The sequence below is a fragment of the Nothobranchius furzeri genome, chromosome 6 (genome assembly GCF_043380555.1).
Source record: "Nothobranchius furzeri strain GRZ-AD chromosome 6, NfurGRZ-RIMD1, whole genome shotgun sequence".
Lineage (NCBI taxonomy): Eukaryota > Metazoa > Chordata > Actinopteri > Cyprinodontiformes > Nothobranchiidae > Nothobranchius > Nothobranchius furzeri.
In genome coordinates this window covers 64,732,005-64,756,511 of record NC_091746.1, presented here as the reverse complement: position 1 = coordinate 64,756,511, position 24,507 = coordinate 64,732,005, and the positions used below count along the sequence as shown (strand labels likewise).

The 24,507-nt window shown below is 41.2% G+C and overlaps 1 protein-coding gene across 1 annotated transcript in view; it reads right to left on the bottom strand.

The window, feature by feature from the left end:
- LOC107374859 (TNF receptor-associated factor 2) overlaps positions 1-24,507 on the bottom strand; it is a 37,099-nt gene that overhangs the window by 11,245 nt on the left and 1,347 nt on the right. Inside the window, exons 2-7 of the mRNA XM_015943146.3 lie at positions 8,714-8,923; positions 8,543-8,621; positions 2,057-2,155; positions 1,264-1,425; positions 1,110-1,184; positions 226-300 (exon numbers count right to left, since the gene is read on the bottom strand). Of these exons, the coding sequence (XP_015798632.3) occupies positions 226-300; positions 1,110-1,184; positions 1,264-1,425; positions 2,057-2,155; positions 8,543-8,621; positions 8,714-8,901 (678 nt within the window). The 5' untranslated portion in view covers positions 8,902-8,923. The remainder of the gene's footprint in view (positions 1-225; positions 301-1,109; positions 1,185-1,263; positions 1,426-2,056; positions 2,156-8,542; positions 8,622-8,713; positions 8,924-24,507) is intronic.

The following is a 24,507-nucleotide window of genomic DNA, read 5'->3' as shown; positions in this document are numbered from 1 at the left end:
AGTATTTCCTGTTTGACTGTGACTTAAACAGCTGTAACACTTTGTTCCTGATCGTCTGACTAATCTGTGTGACTGAAGCAATCACTTCCTATTTGGTCTCTTTTTAATCACTCTTTCATGTTAAACTCCCTTTATCGCCTTTATTATGTTATTTATGTTAAAATGAGGTAAGAAGGCACTGTAAAACACACAGACCATGAAAAAACACAAGCAGGATGTACTTACAGACATGTCACATCCAACGACATGAAATCGACATGGAGTTCTGAATTTGCTGCAGAATTTAATATGGTCCACGTACTAGAGGAAAAAAATCAGAGCGTTAAGTCTGATGTTCTTAATTCAGAGTTAAACTCAGCAAACACGATCCTGGAAGGGATGTCCCTTGAGTGTGTTTGAAAAAAAAAATCTGAAATAATTCACAAGTATACAAAAGCATGTTGTTACCGGGCCTTTCCACCAAACCCATAAGCATCTGCGAAGCGTAGTACGCAGCATCTCGCTGCCTTTATACTGGTTCTGTGCGTTTCCACCAGCTGCGAAGCGTCGCGTTTTGGATGTGTCCCAGAGGTGTGGCGACGCATTGCTCCGCTAATGTTATGCTTCCGAATCTGTTTTTCACGCGTTACGCTTCCAGAACACTCCGCAGATCAGATCGGGTTAGACAGGAAGTCAAACATGAAAACAGCGTATAGTATCTGGAAACTTTCAAAATAAAAGCCGCGTGCAGGTTTCCTGTTTCTTAACTAGAAAAAATAACGTATCATTACCTGTGACACCTCCGTAGCCGAGCTAAACAGAGCAGAGAATCAAACACAGACCTTTCTGGATACATGCTATCGTTTTTCTCCTTTCTTGCTGTATCCTGTGAACTGGTGAAATCACGTGAGATCTTACAACTCTCCGGTGATTCTGCGAACTTGTGGGACCGGCTGAATGAAAAGCTTTTGTTGCAGATTCACGTCTGAAACACCCCAATGGGCCTTAAGCTTCAAGTGGAAAGGCCAGCTTTGAGTAAAAATAAAAACTGTTCACTGCGTCTCTTTCCCTGAACAAATGAAGACAAATATTGGCGTTAGCCATCTTAACTTTGTGTGTTTTGGAGTTACCTTTTCTCTGGGTATTTTCTTTTTGGCACAGCCTTCACAGATCATCGGATACTTGGGGCAGATCTCATCGTGTGCCTGAAAGAAGTCACAGTGTCCCTTATAACGTCAAACAATGGAGCTGGAAACATCTCATCAACACAAATCCTTCCTAAACCTTGATGTTTTTGAAGTGAAATGGCTCCTTGCAGTACTTGCAGTTAAGCGTCCTCTCTGGACACTCCCGCTCATTGTGGCGCTCCTGTTCGTTGAAGCGTATTCGTTCTTTGCAGGAAGGGCATGGGATGATCATGAACTCACATTTCCCTTCATGATTCAGCTGTGGGGGAAAAAGTTGTTTACATCAGGTTACAAATACAGTACGGTAGTCATGTAAATATAGACTGAAACTGTGCAAACACTTCAGGTGTTTTAAATATTTATGCTTCCTCATGTCCTGAACACATCCTTGTGAGGTCCCAAAATCATTCTGCATGAAGATTAACAAACTAAACATGATGCTAGGAGTGTTTAGCTTGATTTGGTCATGATATGTCTGATTAAAAGAAGAGAGGGATGAGATGAAATATAGAAGAGAGCGATGCATAAATAAAATCCACAAATTCAGTATTTACTACGGATATATTACAGTTACAAAAAATCTTTGTGTGTGTGTGTGTGTGTGTGTGTGTGTGTGTGTGTGTGTGTGTGTGTGTGTGTGTGTGTGTGTGTGTGTGCGTGTGTGTGTGTGTGTGTGTGTGTGTGTGTGTGTGCACAGATACAGCTGGTTGAAGCACACATATGAACAACATCACAGACACAGATGCAGGTATCAGAAATATCCAGGCTCTGCGGGATCTGAGTGCACAGAAAACTGAGCAGGGCTGTGAAAATGAAAAACCTGCCTCTGCAACATTTATGTGAGAAAAATGCATTCTTGAGGAACGGCAGGTTCTGACTGATCAGCTCACCTCATATTCTTTGATGGTTCCTTTCCAAGTACAACTCTCATTGATGCAAACAGCAGACAGGCTTTCAACTTCCCTTCGAACGGCGTTGTCAGGGAAAGCCTGAAAATCACAACAAGGTCAGAACAAAAGTATCTATTTGCAACACTTTCTAAATGTAACACATCAACTTTTATTAGTAAAATAAACATAAAATATCATCCTTTCATGTTGAGTTTTTGAGAACGATTATGAATAGGGATGTTAGGTCAGGGAGGTGTTGGACCCAAAGAGGCATTCAGGTAAAATTAAAGAGGTTTCATGAAAATACAACAAAAAGAAATCCAAATGATGGAAAAAGGCAAAACAAAAAACATACCATGGGCTACAAGATATAACAGGAGGGTCTGACAAAAGTGAATGAAACCAGGATGATTAAATACTGAAGGAGGTGATTCTTAGACAGGTACAGGTGAGTTAATGAGATACAGGTATGCATGAGTAGTGACTGAGGAGTTGAGGGAAGGTGAAGATGGAACCTGAACAAAAACAGAAGACAGAAGACAAACCAAAGCACAAGGAAAACAATGTTAATATAAAGGGAACACAAGAGAGAACAAGCTGATGAAGAAGGGGCAAAAACCACGACCAACCAAACAGAATCTAAAATAATCCAACAAGAAAACTCCCACCAATCCAAAATAGCCACAGTCTACGACACAGATATCAATGATGGTCGATGAATGAGATATATATCGTCCATAAGCAAACGGCAACAAGATGCAAATAAACATGGTTTTTTTTCATATGGGCCTCCGTTTTACTCCGATACAGATATTAAAAATTACTCTGATACAGATATTAAAAATTACTCTGATACAGATATTAAAATTTACTCTGATACAGATATTAAAAATTACTCTGATACAGATATTAAAATGTACTCTGATACAGATATTAAAAATTACTCTGATACAGATATTAAAATTTACTCTGATACAGATATTAAAATGTACTCTGATACAGATATTAAAAATTACTCTGATACAGATATTAAAATTTACTCTGATACAGATATTAAAATTTACTCTGATACAGATATTAAAATTTACTCTGATACAGATATTAAAAATTACTCTGATACAGATATTAAAAATTACTCTTATACAGATATTAAAAGTTACTCTGATACAGATATACAAAATTTACTCTTATACAGATATTAAAAGTTACTCTGATACAAATAATAAAATTTACTCTGATACAGATTTGAAAAGTTGCTCTGATACAGGTGTTAAATGTTACTCTGATACAGATGTTAAAAGCTACTCTGATACAGATGTTAAACGTTACTCTGATACAGATGTTGAGGCTACTCTGATACAGATATTAAAAATTACTCTGATACAGATATTAAAAATTACTCTGATACAGATATTAAAATTTACTCTGATACAGATATTAACAATTACTCTTATACATATATTAAAATTTATTCTGATACAGATATTAAAAGTTACTCTGATACAGATATAAAAAATTTACTCTTATACAGATATTAAAATTTACTCTGATACAGATATTAAAAATTACTCTGATACAGATGTTAAATGTTACTCTGATACAGATGTTAAATGTTACTCTGATACAGATGTTAATAGTTACTCTGATAAAGATATTAAAGTTACTCTGATACAAATAATAAAATTTACTCTGAAACAGATTTGAAAAGTTACTCTGATACAGATGTTGAAGCTACTCTGATACAGATGTTAAATGTTACTTTGAAACAGATGTTAAATGTTACTCTGATACAGATGTTAAAAGCTACTCTGATACAGATGTTAAACGTTACTCTGATACAGATGTTAATAGTTACCCTGATACAATCATAAAATTTACTCTGATACAGATTTGAAAAGTTACTCTGATACATATGTTGAAGTTACTCTAATACAGATGTTAAACGTTACTCTGATACAGATCTTAAAATCTACTCTGATACAGATGTTAAAAGCTACTCTGATACAGATGTTAAATGTTACTCTGATACAGATGTTAAAAGCTACTCTGATACAGATGTTAGTTGTTACTCTGATACAAATAATAAAATTTACTCTGATACAGATGTTAAAAGCTACTCTGATACAGATGTTGAATGTTACTCTGATACAGATGTTAAAAGCTACTCTGATACAGATGTTAAAAGCTACTCTGATACAGATGTTAAAAGCTACTCTGATACAGATGTTAAAAGCTACTCTGATACAGATGTTAAATGTTACTCTGATACAGATGTTAAATGTTACTCTGATACAGATGTTAACTGTTACTCTGATACAGATGTTAAAGGCTACTTTGATACAGATGTTAAAAGCTACTCTGATACAGATGTTAAAAGCTACTCTGATACAGATGTTAAACGTGACTCTGATACAGATGTTAAAAGATACTCTGATACAGATGTTAAACGTTACTCTGATACAGATGTTAAAAGCTACTCTGATACAGATGTTAAAAGCTACTCTGATTCAGATGTTAAAAGCTACTCTGATACAGATGTTAAAAGCTACTCTGATACAGATGTTAAACGTTACTCTGATACAGGTGTTAAAAGCTACTCTGGTACAGATGTTAAAAGCTACTCTGGTACAGATGTTAAACGTTACTCTGGTACAGATGTTAAAAGCTACTCTGATACAGATGTTAAAAGCTACTCTGATACAGATGTTAAAAGCTACTCTGATACAGATGTTAAAAGCTACTCTGATACAGATGTTAAAAGCTACTCTGATACAGATGTTAAAAGCTACTCTGATACAGATGTTAAACGTTACTCTGGTACAGATGTTAAAAGCTACTCTGATACAGATGTTAAAAGCTACTCTGATAAAGATGTTAAAAGCTACTCTGATACAGATGTTAAACGTTACTCTGATACAGATGTTAAAAGCTACTCTGATACAAATGTTAAAAGCTACTCTGATACAGATGTTAAAAGCTACTCTTATACAGATGTTAAAAGCTACTCTGATACAGATGTTAAAAGCTAAGCTGATACAGATGTTAAAAGCTACTCTGATACAGATGTTAAAAGCTACTCTGATACAGATGTTAAAAGCTACTCTGATACAGATGTTAAAAGCTACTCTGATACAGATGTTAAATGTTACTCTGGTACAGATGTTAAAAGCTACTCTGATACAGATGTTAAACGTTACTCTGATACAGATGTTAAAAGCTACTCTGATACAAATGTTAAAAGCTACTCTGATACAGATGTTAAAAGCTACTCTGATACAAATGTTAAAAGCTACTCCGATACAGATGTTAAAAGCTACTCTGACACAGATGTTAAACGTTACTCTGATACAGATGTTAAACGTTACTCTGGTACAGATGTTAAAAGCTACTCTGATACAGATGTTAAAAGCTACTCTGGTACAGATGTTAAAAGCTACTCTGATACAGATGTTAAACGTTACTCTGATACAGATGTTAAAAGCTACTCTGATACAAATGTTAAAAGCTACTCTGATACAGATGTTAAAAGCTACTCTGATACAAATGTTAAAAGCTACTCCGATACAGATGTTAAAAGCTACTCTGACACAGATGTTAAAAGATACTCTGATACAGATGTTAAACGTTACTCTGGTACAGATGTTAAAAGCTACTCTGATACAGATGTTAAAAGCTACTCTGATACAGATGTTAAAAGCTACTCTGATACAGATGTTAAAAGCTACTCTGATACAGATGTTAAAAGCTACTCTGATACAGATGTTAAACGTTACTCTGGTACAGATGTTAAAAGCTACTCTGATACAGATGTTAAACGTTACTCTGATACAGATGTTAAAAGCTACTCTGATACAAATGTTAAAAGCTACTCTGATACAGATGTTAAACGTTACTCTGGTACAGATGTTAAAAGCTACTCTGATACAGATGTTAAAAGCTACTCTGATACAGATGTTAAACGTTACTCTGGTACAGATGTTAAAAGCTACTCTGATACAGATGTTAAACGTTACTCTGATACAGATGTTAAAAGCTACTCTGATACAAATGTTAAAAGCTACTCTGATACAGATGTTAAAAGCTACTCTGATACAAATGTTAAAAGCTACTCCGATACAGATGTTAAAAGCTACTCTGACACAGATGTTAAAAGCTACTCTGATACAGATGTTAAACGTTACTCTGGTACAGATGTTAAAAGCTACTCTGATACAGATGTTAAAAGCTACTCTGATACAGATGATAAAAGCTACTCTGATACAGATGTTAAACGTTACTCTGGTACAGATGTTAAAAGCTACTCTGATACAGATGTTAAACGTTACTCTGATACAGATGTTAAAAGCTACTCTGATACAAATGTTAAAAGCTACTCCGATACAGATGTTAAAAGCTACTCTGATACAGATGTTAAACGTTACTCTGGTACAGATGTTAAAAGCTACTCTGATAAAGATGTTAAAAGCTACTCTGATACAGATGTTAAACGTTACTCTGATACAGATGTTAAAAGCTACTCTGATACAGATGTTAAAAGCTACTCTGATACAGATGTTAAAAGCTACTCTGATACAGATGTTAAAAGTTACTCTTATACAGATGTTAAAAGCTACTCTGATACAGATGTTAAAAGCTACTCTGATACAGATGTTAAAAGCTACTCTGATACAGATGTTAAAAGCTACTCTGATACAGATGTTAAAAGCTACTCTGATACAGATGTTAAAAGCTACTCTGATACAGATGTTAAACGTTACTCTGGTACAGATGTTAAAAGCTACTCTGATACAGATGTTAAACGTTACTCTGATACAGATGTTAAAAGCTACTCTGATACAAATGTTAAAAGCTACTCTGATACAGATGTTAAAAGCTACTCTGATACAAATGTTAAAAGCTACTCCGATACAGATGTTAAAATCTACTCTGACACAGATGTTAAAAGATACTCTGATACAGATGTTAAACGTTACTCTGGTACAGATATTAAACGCTACTCTGATACAGATGTTAAAAGCTACTCTGATACAGATGTTAAAAGCTACTCTGATACAGATGTTAAAAGCTACTCTGATACAGATGTTAAAAGCTACTCTGATACAGATGTTAAACGTTACTCTGGTACAGATGTTAAAAGCTACTCTGATACAGATGTTAAACGTTACTCTGATACAGATGTTAAAAGCTACTCTGATACAAATGTTAAAAGCTACTCTGATACAGATGTTAAAAGCTACTCTGATACAAATGTTAAAAGCTACTCCGATACAGATGTTAAAAGCTACTCTGACACAGATGTTAAAAGCTACTCTGATACAGATGTTAAACGTTACTCTGGTACAGATGTTAAAAGCTACTCTGATACAGATGTTAAAAGCTACTCTGATACAGATGTTAAAAGCTACTCTGATACAGATGTTTAAACTGACTAACGCTGGCTGATACCGATGCTGACGCAGTCATATTGTGGATACGGTATTTAGTTATAAACAATACATATTTTACCCAATGGAGATGATGAACCTCAGTTTGGAGAAAGATAATGGTTATGACTGGACCGACTAGCTAACGGCCAGTTATAAAATGGATTACTGCAGAGTTAAAATACCTGTAAAAGACTCATGATGTTTTATGCAGACATTACCGTCATTGATTTTATTTTAAACATGTTAAAGAACAATATTGATACCAAAAATAAATGTTTATGTTTATGACAGACACTTTCACCCAAAGTGACTTACACAGAGGTGAGGCAGCAAGGTGAGTTAAGGTTCTTACCCAAGGACACAATGGCAGAGTGATTAAGTATGACTTGAGATTGAACCAGCAACCTACCAATTACTAAACATCTCACTCCACCTCCTGAATCACTGCCACCTGATAAACATTCCCGTCCCATTATATACGACTCAGGTTGCAATCTTTATATAGGTAGAAATATATAGCACATAGCATAAATAGCAGCAGGAGGTAGCGGTAGCTCTTCTAGTGGATCCTATTTACACCAGAATGTACGGTCAAGTGAGCGTGATGTGAAAATGACGCTAATGTAAAGTGAATTAAACAGCATTTGTTTTGGGACTGAGGTTTTTGTCTTGGTCTATCTGCAACTAGCTGTTAGTTTGTCATATCTGATCAGAACTAATTTCTATATCTCCAAACTTAGGCTGCTCAAAGGGCCATCTCCCATATTTAAGATATTGTTAGAACATAGCCTTTGCACATAAACTCACTTAACCATCCCACTGTCCTAATGGGTGTGACCCCGTGAGGAAAGTTGACCATTGAGCAAGGTTGATGGTTTATCCCTTGGGTCCATGTGGCAGGGGTGAGGTGGTGCTCATTCCTCACCCCTGCCACATGGACCCAAGGGATAAACCATCAATCTTGCTCAATGGTCAACTGTCCTCACCGGGGTCACCCATAAAGACAGCGGGAGGATTAAAAAATATCTGGACTCATAGCTAAGCGCACATTTATACTCACACATCCTTGTTTCAAAATTGATGTAGACTCCTCAAAAATGTCTTCCTTAATGCACGCATTGCATTTCTGGGGTCCATTACTGCAAAGAAACATGAACAACTCTAGTTTACATAATGACCAGTGGATTTGTAAACAACAAAGAATAACACACAAGATCTTTCAGCTCCTTACCTCACAGCCCTGTTGAAGCAGTAAGAGCAGAAGCGATGTCCACACTGGGCCTGGAACGGCCGTCGGAGTATGTTGTGGCAACAGTTGCACAGGTGCTTGTCCTCCAGCTTATTTCCCAGGATCTTCTTAGGGAAGCCAGGTTTATTGCTCTCCATGGACGAAGGAGGGGACGGTTCCTGTGCGGCCATGGTGTCCCGTTACACGTCACACCTAGGAAAGACGATAAGATGTCAAAGGCTGGAGATGTGAAGGAAATCTCCTACAGTTTAGACACTTTGGAAAAGCAATGATTAACAATGGATTGTTTTTTGTTTTTGAGCTTCTTTCCAGTAAGTACAAGCTGAAACATTCATGGTATTTCACAACTGCAAATAAAAGAAGTTCTTATGATGGATTGTGGAGTATGAATGTAAAAATGGACCCCAATGCCTCCCTGCTTGACACTCAGCTTTAAAGGGGTTGGATTGGGGGTTTAAACCACCAAATAGTTCCTGAGCGCAGCCACAGCTGTAGCTCACCGCTCCCCATGGGATGGGTCAAATGCGGAGATGAATTTCACAAGTGTGTGATGACTATGGGACTTTAACCTTAAATCTGGTAGAACCTCAGAAGGCAAATCACAATTTTATCACACCTTTAACTTAAGCTTTAAAATATTTTTTTTCCTATGAAGCAAGTAAAGCCCAGTTCACACGGCAGGATTTTTAAAATTGTTTTAGAATGTGAACACCACAGGTGGCGATTGCAATATCACAGATAAGACCAGTTCTGGTCCTACAGTGAGTGATATTTGGCGACATGGTAAAAACCATTGTCATGATTACGTAGACACCCCATTGGGCACTAGGGAGCGTAATAGTGCCGCCACTATATTGGATGGATTCTTCATTCTGCAAACCCAGCTGGAATCAATGCAAAGTGAGCAGCTATGCCCGTTTTTTGTGCAGTCTACTTTTGCCACAACTGGCACACTACTGAAAACAGAACAGGTTTTCTGGGCACGTTCAACCAAAATGATAATGATAATGACCCGCACTTCTATAGCGCCTCTCAGAGTAAGGACTTCAAAGTGCTTTACACTACAGTGTATCATTCATCCATTCACACACTCATTCACAGCCACAGCTGCCCTGGGGCGCACTAACAGGGGCGAGGCTGCCGAGCACAGGCGCCACCGGTCCCTCCGACCACCACCAGCAGGCAAGGTGGGTTAAGTGTCTTGCCCAAGGACACAACAGCAGAATTCTCTGTCCGGAGCCGGGATCGAACCTGCAACCTTCCGATTACTGTACAACCTGCTCAACCTGTTGAGCTACTGCTGCACCCAAAATGAGACCAAAAGGAAGACCCAGGACACACGGAGGGACTTAGACTCTCAGCTGGCCAGGGAACACCTTGGGATTCCCCTGGAGGAGCTGGCCCAATTGGCTTGGGAGAGGGAAGTCTGGGCCTCCCTGCTTAGGTTACTGCTCCCGTGACCCGACTCCAGAAAAATGGAATTGAATGGATGGATGAACTGGCTAACGATCCTCTGGAGGTCCACTCAGGGCTGGCCTGGGCCAACTGTTACGTTCCCCACTATTGTGTGGCCGTATGTGTGCTGTTTCTCTTTTATTTTATTGTGTTTATTTTATATGGCACATTTAAGTACAAACCTGATAAGGACACGTAAGTTGAAGGACAGACAACATGAATACAAGTCATCGCTGGAGGGTGGCGTCCCCGTCGTTGTGGAGATGTGCTGGGATTCCCTCACCGTGGACGTTTTCTCCGATGACACCTTTTTTAGCACATGATCTTTGACTGTAAACTTAGTTAAGTGTGAGTTTGTGAGAGCCACGGTCTCTTACTTGGGAAAAGAAGTGGGGCATGGTTTCGTTAGAATGCTTTCTGACAAAGTAAAAGCAGTCTGATTTCCTGGTTCCAAGGACTAGAAAAGAATTAAGACGTTTTTTGGGAATGGTTGGATATTATCGTTGTTTCTGTAACAACTTTGCTACTGTGGTTTGTCCTCTCACACAGTTATTGAGTCCCAAAGTCCCCTTTAAGTGGAACCAGGAAGCTCAGGCGGCCTTTACTTCCTGCAAACTTCTATTGACAAATGCTCCTATTCTTAAAGACCCAGACTTGTCTAAACCTTTCTTTATGGAGGTGGATGCGAGCCAGGTGGGAGCAGGAGCTGTTCTTTTGCAAAATGATGAGAATGGTTTCGTTCATCCTGTTGCGTATTAATCGAAAAAGTTAAGCCCTTGTCAGACCCGTTATTCTACCATAGAGAAGGAAACATTGGCATTACTGACGGCGTTACAACATTTCCATGTTTATGTAGGTTCCGGTGACAAGCCCCTCACGGTCTACACAGACCATAATCCGTTAACGTTTTTGGCTAGGATGTTTAATCATAACCATCGGCTGATGAGGTGGGCTTTACTGTTACAGGAGTATCACCTAGAGATTAAGCATAAGAAGGGAACGGAGAATGTGATGGCCGACTGTTTGTCACGTGTTGCGGAAGTGGTTGAAGATAGGATAGATTAGAATTAAGTATAGTTTATTGTAAACAACAAATTTGTTGTCGGGGGGGGGGGGGGGGGGTACGTTCCCCTCTATTGTATGGCCGTATGTGTGCTGTTTCTCTTTTATTTTATTGTGTTTATTTTATATGGCGCATTTAAGTACAAACCTGATAAGGACACGCAAGATGAAGGACAGACAACATGAATACAAGTCATCGCTGGAGGGTGGCATCCCCGTCGCTGTGGAGACATGCTGGGATTCCCTTACTGCGGACGTTCTCTCCGATGACGTCATTGGGAAGTCCCCACTCCGAATTGCTGCAGCCACACCTGCAGCTTGTCTTGGATTGATTGTGTTTGTTTCCTTGAAGGTTAAAAGGAACGTTGGATCCATGCGTCAAGGAGCTACTCCTAACCCATCAGTAGTCTCGATTTCTGCTCCGTTGTGGACACCCTGACTCTGTAGAAAACTTGTGATTATGTGCGTGTGTTTAGAGGAAAGCCTCTACACGGTATTCTACCCTAAATTGAGTCATTGGTTCCTGGTATCTAGTGTCAACTCTTTTGATGGTGTTTACACGTAGACAGAAGGCTGGTTATTCTCCGTTTGTTCAAGGGCTCATTTTGATTGGCTTCGGGAAGACTTTTTGCTCATAGAAACTCTTAGTTTGGCCGTGCCACCTTAAGTAAACGTTGTGTTTGAAAGTAACCAGCAATCTTTTGTTTGTAGTCGGTTTTCCAGCTTTTAGTTCAAAAACTGTGATTTTTCTTTAGTACCTTTTTATTGACACAGGAGTTCTTTTTGTTGGGCTGTGTCTAGTTGTATTTTGTTAGAACTTCCAGCCCCAATAACTGGTGTAAACTGTGTAACAAAAACCAATTTCAATTTCTTCATTAAAAAAGATAAATATTTCTATACCCACGTTTCTTTCTCATCTGTTGTTTTCTTTCGCTGACATTGTTAAGGGGGGGGGGGGGGGTACTTAACACCAACACGCCCACTACAACTGATTGGCCGGCTCAAATACACACCTACTGTTAGGGGGAGCATCTGACTGGCAGATAGAATCAACCAGCATGATTCATTATCATTCATTATCACTGTGACGACCTCTGCCCTGGCAAGCCTAATGCAGCTGACATACTCTCCTGGAGTCCTGAGAACCGCCACACGAGGACAGCAGAGAGACTGATAGACAGCTGACTCCAATCACATCATCAACACCTGGATCCTATATTAAGCCTCCTATTTTCATCAGACAGGGGGACACAGTAACAGAGGTTAGAGCGTTAAAGCTTGTACTCTGTCATTTGAGCACTGTGATCTCCCTTCCTTGTTAAGCCACTGGGTTCTGTTAAACATCCTGTGTAAAGTAGCTCATTCCAGTCCTCATATTTTTGGTGGCCCCTTTTAATAGGGTTTTGTTGAGGTTTCTCCCTGGTTAACGCCTGTAAGAGCTTGTTAAGTTGGTTATGGTGGCTGGCACCCTCCCTATTTTAGAAAGGGGGAGTTTTTTTAGGTTAATTTCTGGTGTCTTGTTATAAAACTGTTGACCCCTTGTGTTAATAAATCCTTTTACTTTACCTTTGTTGGAAAACACTCCTCTCCCGACTCTCAGTTGTTTCTCCTCATTTACCTTAAAGTCTTCCTTAAATTCAATTATTCTGTGTTCACCCCCTTACCTACTCCTAGACGGAAAGAGGGGATGTAACATAATGGGGGCTCGTCCGGGATAATTGTTCTGAACCTTTTTAGAGTGTTTTACCCTTCCAACGGACGATTATTAGTTTAGTGGGGGCCTTCGAGTATTTAGGGTTTTGTGGATACCTACCCCATAGGTGGTAACGGGTGTTTTCAGTTGACAAGTAGTAGTGGTTTTGGGTTCATTCAGTTTCTTTACTTTTTATTTGGTGTGACGTGTGCCTTTGTATTAACCTTGTGATGTTTTCACTTAAAAGGGTTTCTCGACGCACCTTCGCGGGAAGCGGTCGAGGGGTGCAGGAAACGTGACCTGCTGGAGGTGGCTGCACACCTTGGCCTGAGCGTCACACACGCAACGCTAAAGGAGGACTTGAAAAAGGCTGTGTTGTCTGCCTTAGTTGCTGAGAACCTACTGATGGATGAACACCAAGGTGAGGATGAGAAGGACTCTGAGAAAATGAGCAAACCGGAACTGACGGAGGGGGAAGGCATTAAGGATGAGGATATGTCAGCACTTCCTGTTGACAGACCGGAGGCCGCTGCTGCCGGTATGCAAACTCCTCCTGCTGGGGCTTCGCCAAGGACTTTGCCCCGTTTTGATTCTCCCTCTCCAACTTCCTCAAAAGCTACACCAGAAAGCGTCAGGCTACAAGTACGTTTGGCTCAGCTAAAATATGCAGCCGAGAAGGAGCAAGTCCAGCTACGAAAGTTGGAATTGGAATTACGTCGTGTGGAAATCGAGTCGCAAACAGCGATCGCCCTGAAGAGAATGGAGTTGGAATGTTTGTCTCTACCCCAATGCAAGGGGCAGTCCCAGGCTTCAGACCAGTCCTCCCATCCAGAGATGCCAGGGACACCACTAGGTGCCACGGAGGAAGACCGAAAGCCGGACATTCAGCAAATGCCTTGCGTTGGTGCCGCCCTTTTCAGAGACCGAGGTGGACAGCTACTTCCAGCTTTTTGAACGTCTTGCTGCGGCCCTCGGCTGGCCTCGTGAGGTGTGGTCGCTGATCCTACAATGCAGGCTCACAGGGAAGGCACGTGAGGTAATGTCGTCTCTTTCAGTTTCTGATAGTTCAGATTATGAGCGTGTTAAAGCGGCTGTGCTAAATGCTTATGAACTGGTGCCCGAAGCTTACTGACAGCGATTCAGAGCTATGTCCCACAAACGACATGAACAAACATTTGTGGAATTCGCCAGAGAAAAGGCTTTGCTTTTCGATAAATGGGTATCTGCCTCTAAGGTCTCCACTTTTAATGACCTAAAAGAGCTGTTCCTCCTAGAGGAATTTAAGAGATGTCTGCCCGAACGCACAGTGCTTTACTTAAACGAGCAGAAGGTAACTACTCTGTCCTCTGCGGCATTACTAGCGGATGAATTTACATTAACCCACCGTGTGGGTGGAAATTACCCCGCTAGAGACGCTAATCCTCGCTCTGTGGTGAGACCGGCTCCAGTGGTTTCTGTTTTTAGTCGTTCTAGCCCGCCAAGAAGGGTGAACCAACCTACGTGTTTTTATTGTCATAAAACTGGCCACTTAGTGAAAGAATGTTATAAGCTTAACAGAAAGAATGAGCAGAGAGGGTCTCCACCACGGGAGGTTGGGTTGTTAAACAAGCCCCAGGAAGCTAACGGGTTAGCTGTCAAGGATGTGAATGAATGCTTTAGTCCTTTCTTGTCATCTGGATGGGTTACGCTAACTGAGGATGCTCCTGATCCTGTACCAGTCACAATTTTGCGTGATACAGGGGCTTCTCAAACCCTGATTTTGGAAAATGTCCTGCCGTTTTGTGAAGACAGTTCAACTGGTGTATCAGTTCTTTTAACAGGTCTGAATGCTGAACCTGTTCCTCACAAAGTGCATACAATCTACTTATCCTGTGATTTAGTCCAAGGAACCTTTGACGTTGCTGTGTGTTCTACATTGCCTGTAGCAGGAATCACACTACTTCTAGGAAATGACATTGCTGGAGGGAAGGTTACTCCTCCATTGCAGCTTGTGAATGAGCCCATCGAGACCTGTGAGCCGTGTGAGAAGATAAACACTAGACTTTTCCCTGCATGTGTTTTGACACGAGCCCAACGTAGGAAAAAGGACCCAGAAATAGACATTTCTAGTTTGTTTAATGATGGTAGCAGCCAAAGGAATGGTCACTCTGAAGTAAAGGATGATGACGAGGAGGTTGCTGCAGCAGACAAACCTCCTCCCTCCGCCTGGGTTTCTGTTACAAGGTTCAGTTTAAGAGAAGAACAAAAGAAGGATGAGTTTAAAGAAATGTTTTTCCGCCGTTGGAACTCCTGTTAATAAAACAGTTGAATATTTGATAATGGATGATGTGCTGATGCGTCGTTGGGCAAATCCTGCAGCAAAAGGTGCGCCCTGGGGCATAACAACACAAATTGTTATACCCCAGAAATATCGGTGCAAAGTTTTAACCTTGGCACATGAAGGTCAGTGGGCAGGTCACTTGGGTATAAGAAAAACATATCAAGTGCTTTTAAAGCACTTTTTTCTGGCCTGGAATGAAGAAAGATGTCTCTGCTTTTTGTAACTGTTGCCATGTTTGTCAGCTTGCAGGAAAACCCAACCAGAAACCCAAATCAGCTCCACTGCAACCTATACCTGTGGTGGGGAACCCGTTTGATAACATTGTAGTAGACTGTGTTGGTCCTTTGCCCCGAAGCAAGTCTGGTAAGCGGTTTCTGCTGACAATGATGTGCACTGCTACGCGGTTCCCTGAAGCCATACCACTGTCATCTATTACGGCTAGGTCAGTTACCAAAGCCTTGACGTCCTTCTTTTCAGTTTTTGGGTTACCTCGGGTGCTACAAACCGACCAAGGATCTAACTTTAAATCTGATTTGTTTAAAGGAGTGGCTAAAACCTTAGGCATTCAGCACGTCACTTCTTCCGCTTACCACCCTGAGAGTCAGGGGGTTTTAGAACGCTGGCATCAGACTCTTAAGAGCATGTTAAAAAAGTATTGTCTAAGTACAGGTCTGTCATGGGATGAGGGGGTCCCCTTTTTGTTGTTTGCTGCTAGAGAAGCCCCACAGGAGTCGTTGGGTTATAGTCCGGCACAACTGGTTTTTGGTCATACCCCAAGAGGACCTCTGAAAGCTCTTAAAGAGCAGTTTTTACAAATCCCTGACTCGAAGAAAGAAAAGGTAAACCAATACATAAAGCAGTTTAGATGGCGACTAAAAACGGCCAACCAGGTGGCCAGAGACCATTTAGATGTAGCTCAGACACGGATGAAGGCTCACTACGATACCAAAGCAACCAGTAGAGACCTACAACCGGGCGACCAAGTCCTGATGTTAAACCCGCTCGGGAGTTCTAGTTTGTCAGCACAGTTTACTGGTCCTCATGAGGTTCTGAGTAAGATCAACGCCACCACTTATGTCATTTCCACACCTAACCGCAGACGAAAGTCCCGAGCATGTCATATCAATATGCTCAAGCTTTATCATTCCCCTCAGGTGCAGAGCACACCATCTGAAGCCGCAGTGTGCGCATCTGCAAGCTTCATGCCTCCCACCGGGGGAGACTTTTCTCTCAAACTGACTGACGGTGTCAGTCCTCGGTTGAAAAATTCCCAAGCGTTGGAACAATTACCTAACACTCTCTCTCATTTAGAGGACCATATGCAAAAAGAACTGGTGGATCTGATTAAACGGTATCCAAATCTGTTTTCTGATGTTCCGTCCTGTACTGATATGATATCTCATGAAGTCGATATACAAAAGGTACCTCCTATTAAACAGCACCCTTATCGAGCAAATGCTATCAAACGGGAGCTGATAAAGCAAGAAACGGATTATTTACTGGAACATGGTTTGGCTGTTCCCAGTCGGAGTCCTTGGAGCTCCCCTTGTATTATAGAAAAGAAGCCAGACGGCACTCCTCGGTTCATAACGGATTGTAGAAAGGTGAATGCCGTTACAGTACCAGACTCTTACCCGCTGCCGCGAGTTGACGACTGTGTAGACAGTATAGGAGATGCCTCTTTTATCACAAAGATCGATTTATTAAAAGGATACTGGCAAGTTCCACTGACGCCCTCTGCGTCCGAAATATCAGCATTTGTTACCCCAGACACATTCCTTCAGTATACTGTTATGCCCTTTGGGATGAGAAATGCCCCAGCCACCTTCCAGAGACTGATGAACACCGTGACTGGGTCCTTACCACACTGCAGTACTTACCTTGACGATATTGTGGTACATACTTCTACCTGGTTTGAACATATTACCACCTTGCGTGATCTTTTCCAGCGACTTTCAGATGCCCGATTAACAGTTAACCTGGCCAAGAGAGAATTTGTGAAGGCTACAGTCACCTACTTAGGAAAAGAGGTTGGGCATGGATGTGTACGTATGTTAAAGGATAAGATACAGGCTATCTCTCTATTCCCCTGTCCGAAGACACGCAGAGAGTTAAGACGGTTTTTAGGGATGACAGGATATTACAGATGTTTTTGTAAGAATTTTGCCACTGTATCCTGTCCTCTAACTTCTCTATTGAGTCCAAAAGTTCCATTCATTTGGAGTGAGGCTGCCCAAGCTGCCTTTGAAGCCTGCAAGATGTTGCTGTGCAGCGCCCCGGTGTTGAAAGCCCCAAGTTTCTCCAGGCCCTTTAAACTGGAGACAGACGCTAGCGACGTTGGAATTGGTGTGGTGCTGCTTCAAGAAGATGACGCTGGAGTTGACCATCCTATCGCCTATTTTTCAAAAAAATTCAATGGCTGTCAGTTAAATTACTCCACTATCGAAAAGGAGACGTTGGCCTTGCTGCTCTCATTGCAGCATTTTGAGGTGTATGTTGGTTCAATGAAAGACCCACTGATTGTGTACACTGACCATAATCCTTTAGTGTTTTTGTCTCGTATGTTCAACAGAAACCAGCGTTTAATGAGGTGGGCCTTGTTCATCCAGGAGTACCAATTGGACATACGCCACAAAAAGGGGACTGACAACATTGTTGCCGATTGTTTATCCCGAGGATTCGTTGAATCATAAATGGCTCATGGTTTCTTTTTTTAGTTACTATGTGCAAAAGGTGTGGTGAGTCTTACCCTGGTCAGGTACAGAGGTGTATCCCCTTTGGGATATAACCTGTTTGTTGTTTTTGTAGAGTTGCGTGTAATGGGTTAGTGTTGGTAAAATTCTGTTTTACCATCTCGGGAGCACCCCAGAAAGAGTGGGGGCTACGCCCTCTCTCTCGGCTGGTCTTCAATGTGTCCCAACCGACACATGTGCTTAATCTGCCCACCCTGCAGCGCATGAAGAGCAGGGTCCAGTTAGATAGTTTTTGATTAGGCAGTTAGAGGGGACGCTCACCTTAGCACACACCATGCACGTTACTAGCCGGCTTGGTGCCCGACTTAAGAACTGTCAAGAAAGTAAGTTTTGTGAGGTTCTTGTTTTAACTTCCTTTCTTGGATCTTTTGGGGGGGGGGGGGGGGGGCTGTGACGACCTCTGCCCTGGCAAGCCTAATGCAGCTGACATACTCTCCTGGAGTCCTGAGAACCGCCACACGAGGACAGCAGAGAGACTGATAGACAGCTGACTCCAATCACATCATCAACACCTGGATCCTATATTAAGCCTCCTATTTTCATCAGACAGGGGGACACAGTAACAGAGGTTAGAGCGTTAAAGCTCTGTCATTTGAGCACTGTGATCTCCCTTCCTTGTTAAGCCACTGGGTTCTGTTAAACATCCTGTGTAAAGTAGCTCATTCCAGTCCTCATATTTTTGGTGGCCCCTTTTAATAGGGTTTTGTTGAGGTTTCTCCCTGGTTAACGCCTGTAAGAGCGTGTTAAGTTGGTTATGGTGGCTGGCACCCTCCCTATTTTAGAAAGGGGGAGTTTTTTTAGGTTAATTTCTGGTGTCTTGTTATAAAACTGTTGACCCCTTGTGTTAATAAATCCTTTTACTTTACCTTTGTTGGAAAACACTCCTCTCCTGACTCTCAGTTGTTTCTCCTCATTTACCTTAAAGTCTTCCTTAAATTCAATTATTCTGTGTTCACCCCCTTACCTACTCCTAGACGGAAAGAGGGGATGTAACAATCACCTCTGACTGTCTTTTTTCTCACTGATGTGAGTAGCTCACATTGGTGCTGTAGGGAATGACCCTTCTGTTGTGTCAACTATTTTAGACATCTGGGGTTTCCCCCTAGTTTTTAAAATGTTACGGCAACAGCAGCGAGCGGGGTTGGGAACATGGGATTACGGAAACTGAGCCCAATTCTCGAATTCTTGAGCTGACAGAGCTGCAAACTAGGGTTTCTCCCCCATTTTTTTTTTCTTTTTGTAAAACTGATACAGCCAGTATGGCCATCAGAGAGATAAATTCTCTAGCTTCAAATGCATTGGGAACATAACTTGAAAGTGTAACTTCTCTTCTTTAAAAGCATTTTTTTTTCATTGTTCTGATGGCACAAACCATTGCAGAGTTACGGTAATTGAAAGCTGACATGGTAAATGTGTCAGAGTTCAGTGTTAGCATGTTTTTGTGGGCAGCACCCATTTATTCATCCATTTTCAGCCACTTATTCAGAGTCAAGTCACTGGGGCAGCAGCCTAATGCCTGGTTCATGCTTCTCCGTCAGCTCCGCAAGGGACTGACATGCACGGATTGACGGAAGCGTTTTGTTCTCATACTTCTCCGTCCCCTGGAGAGTGTTGCAAAGCAATTGCCCGGCGGGACAACAGAGGGCATAGCGCTGTTCTGTGGTATCCTGTCATGTATCCGGTCCAAAATAGTATGTTTATATTATGTTTTGTTGTATTTAAGAGACTTTTTAACAGACAAATTTGTCTCTCATTCTCCTCCACCTCTTCATGCGCTCGCCACCTCCAAACCCACGTTTCCTGTCATTTCCGTCCACAAATAAAACGCTTGCTGTGTATCTTTTCACTCCTCCAGTCACTGGGGAATTAAACGTTCATGTTTTTAGAGTTTTTTTGCGAGGTATTCTTCAAGCTTCTCCGTGTCTGCCGCTTGTTATCCTCGGCTCTCTTTATGTTTTTGAGGGCGCAATGGCGGCGCTGTAAACAACAGCGGCGTCCTGACCAATCACAAGCTTGCGTTGTCCGTCTCGACTGACGGATGTTTAGAAAAGAGAGCTCGACTCCATCCGTCCTTGCGGAGCTCTCCGGCAGGCACACAAGGACGTTGCGTGTCTCCGCACTGATGCAGATGGAGAAGCATGAATCAGGCTTAAGCCGAGACACCCAGACTTCTCTCTCCCCAGCTACTTGGGCCAGCTCTTCCAGGGGAATTCCAAGGCATTCCCTGGCCAGCCGAGAGACGTTGCCCCTCCAGTGTGTTCTGGGTCTTCCCTTGGGTCTCCTCCCAGTTGGACATGCCCAGAAAACCTCGGAGGGAGGCTACCCTCTCGTTCAGTAGGGATGCACCGATGGATCGGCATTTGATCGTAATCGGCCGATAGCGCCCCTATCGGTATTGAATGGAGTTTTCAAAATAGATTAAAGCAGACCGATCAGATAGGGTTGTCATGGTAACCAGTGTAGCGGTAATCCCCAGTAAAAAAAAAAGTTGACAATAATAATCACCGTCTTGTTTAAAAAAAACTATATTATCTTGGTGGGTTTACCGTGGCTGTGGTGTAGGCGAGATGACCCTTACCAGCCACCGTATCATCAGCTGAAGTTGCCGGCGGCACATGCGCGCTTTGCTGTTTACAACCAAAACTTTCTTGAAGCTAAAGCTAAAATAATGGCCAAAGGAGGAGACGGCAGCGCTCAGGAGGACAATTTTTATCCCTCAAAGAAGACAAAGTCAGAATTACGGGCATCTTTTAGATATTTGACGAATGCCGAGGGAGTTTATAGAAGACGGCTATCCTGTTTGCAGCACGTGCAGAAAAAGTGTCTGTGAAAGGCAGCAACGCTTCAAATCTCATGACACATCCGCGTGACCATCACCCACAACTCTACAGTCGACGCAAGGCAAGCTAACGTTAGCGTTTTAGCTAAAATGCGTGATCCGAGGATTTGGGTGGAGGGAGAATGCAACAAGTGGCTATATAAAGCAGCCGCAGCGCCGCTACCTGCATATAAACCGTGTCGCAGACACCCCCATGTTGAAATGACGCTATGCATTACGGGGCTCCCAGGGGCAGATAAGAGTTGGTCTCTCTCCGAGAATAATTGTAAATTTAACAATGATTACTGCCTGATGACATTTTCCCACATCTGCAAAGCTCACTGGAAGGACACAAACCGAGGACAATATTTTCCTGATATAGGGTTTATTACTCAAGTAAGGGTAAAAAAGTATCTGATTAGAAGACTACTTGAGTACTGAGTATCATCTGATCTAATATTTTTAAATGATGACATCAAACAGACATAAAATAAGAAGTTATGGGCAAATATTGGTATTTTAAAGACTAAAGGGAAAAAATGTAAACAAATAAACAACATCATTACAAAATAACACATTTTAGGCAAAATTTAGACACAAACTGAGGACAATATTTCCTGATATACAGGGTTTATTTAATTGTGTGAAAATGTAGCACGTTTAAAAAATATATACTGCGATAATACCGAAAACCGTGGTAATTTTGGTCACAATAACCGTGAGGTAAAATTTTCACACCGTGACAACCCTAATACAGACCATTTTAGATTAGGTTACATTTCCTTTATTCCCAGATTATGTAGTGTGTAGCACTCATTATAATGTTGTAGAAAATTTCTGGCCAATCCACATGATCGGTATCGGTGATCGGTATCGGTGATCAGCATTCTTTGATATCGTATCGGTGCTCGGCAGCAAAAAATCTGATTGGTGCATCCCTATCGTTCAGCGAGGTAAACCCCAACATACAGGCACCAAAATGGGGGTGCCAAAAAAGTATGCCCACAACTGCTCGGTATCTCTCAGTGGGAGCAACTCCAAAGTGGTAGAACGTCCAACCCTTTTAGAGGAAGTTAGTTCCGGAGCCAGAGCCATGAGGTGAATTCAACTATATCTAGCCGGAACCTCTCAACCTCAGCCACCAACTCCGGCTCTTTCCCCACCGGAGAAGTGACCTTCCACGTACCAAGAGCTAGTTTTTGTAGTCAAGGAACAGTCCGCCAAGGTCCCTATCTTTGGCTACCACCCGACAGCGTCAGATGTGGGCAGCACGTCTCGGTTAATACAAAAAAATCTCTGCAGATGTTTGTTTATAAAAACATATGAAAGCATTTCTTACCTTTTGTTTTTCTCCTTACAATATTAAAGTAATAGCTTTTAATAATGTGATAGTAATATTTAAAATGTAATAGCTTTTTAATGTGGAATGACCTACCAAGCACTACAAGAACAGGGGCCTCCTTTTCGACTTTCAAGAAACTCCTGAAGACCCTGCTCTTCAGAGAGCATCTTCTAAACCAGCATCCTCCCTGCACCTGTCCCCCCTCTCTACTGTCCACTCCTTGTTCCCTCCTCTTAGGGCTGCACGATATTAGGAAAACCTGCGATATTCGATATCAGTGCTTAATATTGCGATATCGATATTACTCACGATAAATGAACAAATACTAAAGTATGCAGTGTTGATGTCGTCTGGCGTGTGACGTCTGCTCTGGGTTCAAAGCAAACAAAAACTAATGCATGAATTCCATTACAACATAACATTTTTATTGCAAAAATATGCAGCTGCACCTACTACTGTATTAGCAGCAAAACAACAAACTGCATGCATGCAGTTTCTCAGTGACTTTAAAACATCACCTCCACCATAAAACTTTTTCTGATGCTCCAAATACAGAAAAACATCCTTACCAGGGTTTTTTGAATAAAAAAAATCAGAAAATAAGTTTAAATGTTAAATAATAGTTAACATCACTTACATGCAACAGCAAATTCTCTCATTGCTACTGAGCATTTTCTCACTTATGTGGTTATGATATAAGGCTGTTGCTGCAACTGGGAAGTGAACTGTGCTGGGCCAAACTAGGAGAATATTAAGATTTTCTGAGGAAAAGAGAAACAATTGTCTACCTTTCAGAAGAGGAACTGGCAAAAAAACTACATGGAAAATATGTGAAAACGTTTGTTTTTAACCCCAAATTGAACAAGTTTACCTAGATCTTAAAAAGCAGCTCAGATGATGAAACTGCAACTATGATTCTGATAACAAGCTAACAAATTAAACTAGCTCCTCTTAAGATAACCAGCTAGCAGAGCTTCTGACTGACAGTTTATGTGCAGCAGCAAATCAACTATCCTTTTTCTCTGAAGGAAAATCCAACTAAAAAAGCTTTAAACAAAGAAATCCTTGTTTAAACAAAATCCGATTTTGATACATTCCGGTCAGAAAATTACTGTCATTTGTAAAAGTAACACAATGAACGTATTTTTAGCAACAATTCTAAAACAAAACTGCATTAAACCAAATGTAACCAAATTTTACTCATTCACTGCCAGCCGTTTCCTGATCGGTAAAGGCCTTCGCTGCCAGAGTTTCTCACTGTTTTTACTGTTTTTTGAAGAGTGACAGAACGTTGCACGGTAGGATGATGTCGACACCAAAACAACCAAAACAAAGAGGAGACTGACCTCTTACATCAGGAAGAATCCGCGCATTTCGAGCTTTATCCGTTCTTTCATAATCCGTTGTTGAATTGTGATCGGCAGAAGCTTTTCCGGTTCGAGCCTCACTTTTTTTTACAGCAGCGGCCCAAAACGATCTCCTAACACATGGATTTTCTACTTCCTGATCACGCGACGTGTGATGGCGCAGGGGCTCGTTCCGATGCCCACACAGTAAAAAAAATGCTAATGACGACAGTGAATGAGTTAAGAATTCTGAGTTCTACAAACTGAAGTACTAAGTGTGCCAATCAACTTTCACCAGCTGGCTGGGAAATAACTTCCTTCAGTTAAACTCTGAAAAGAGTGAATGTCTGATCGTCGCTCCTGAGAGAATGGTTTCCCTGATTAGTCAACAACTTGGTCATCTGACTTCTGCCGTCAAGTCAAACTTGAGAAATTTGGGTGTTTTGACCAATCGATGTCTCTAGAAAGTCACTCAAAAACACTGGTCTGAAACTGTTTACATAATTTTGAGAAATATCTCCAAACTGCGAAGGTTGGTGTCAAAACATGAACTTGAAATGGTTCTCCATGCCTTTATCTCCTCCTGTCTAGATTACTGTAACACACTCTTCACGTGTTTTAACAAAAATGCCCTTGACCGCCTTCAGTTGGTCCAGAACTCTGCAGCGAGGCTCCTAACTGGAACAAACAGAAGCGCTCACATCACTCCTCTTCTAATGTCTCTGCACTGGTTACCCGTTAACTTTAGAATTCATTTAAGAATCCTGACTATAACTTTCCATGCTCTACATGGCCAAGCTCCTCCCTATATTACTGAACTGTTTCCTTATTTTTTATCTGTAAAATAACTTTTTAAATATCTTTCTGTCATTTTGTAATTTCATGATTATGCCCTATTATTTTAAACTTCAAAATCTCTTGTGTTTTCCTATTTTATTTTTATTTCATCTTAATGTTGTTTTATATTTTTTTATGTTTTACGATTAT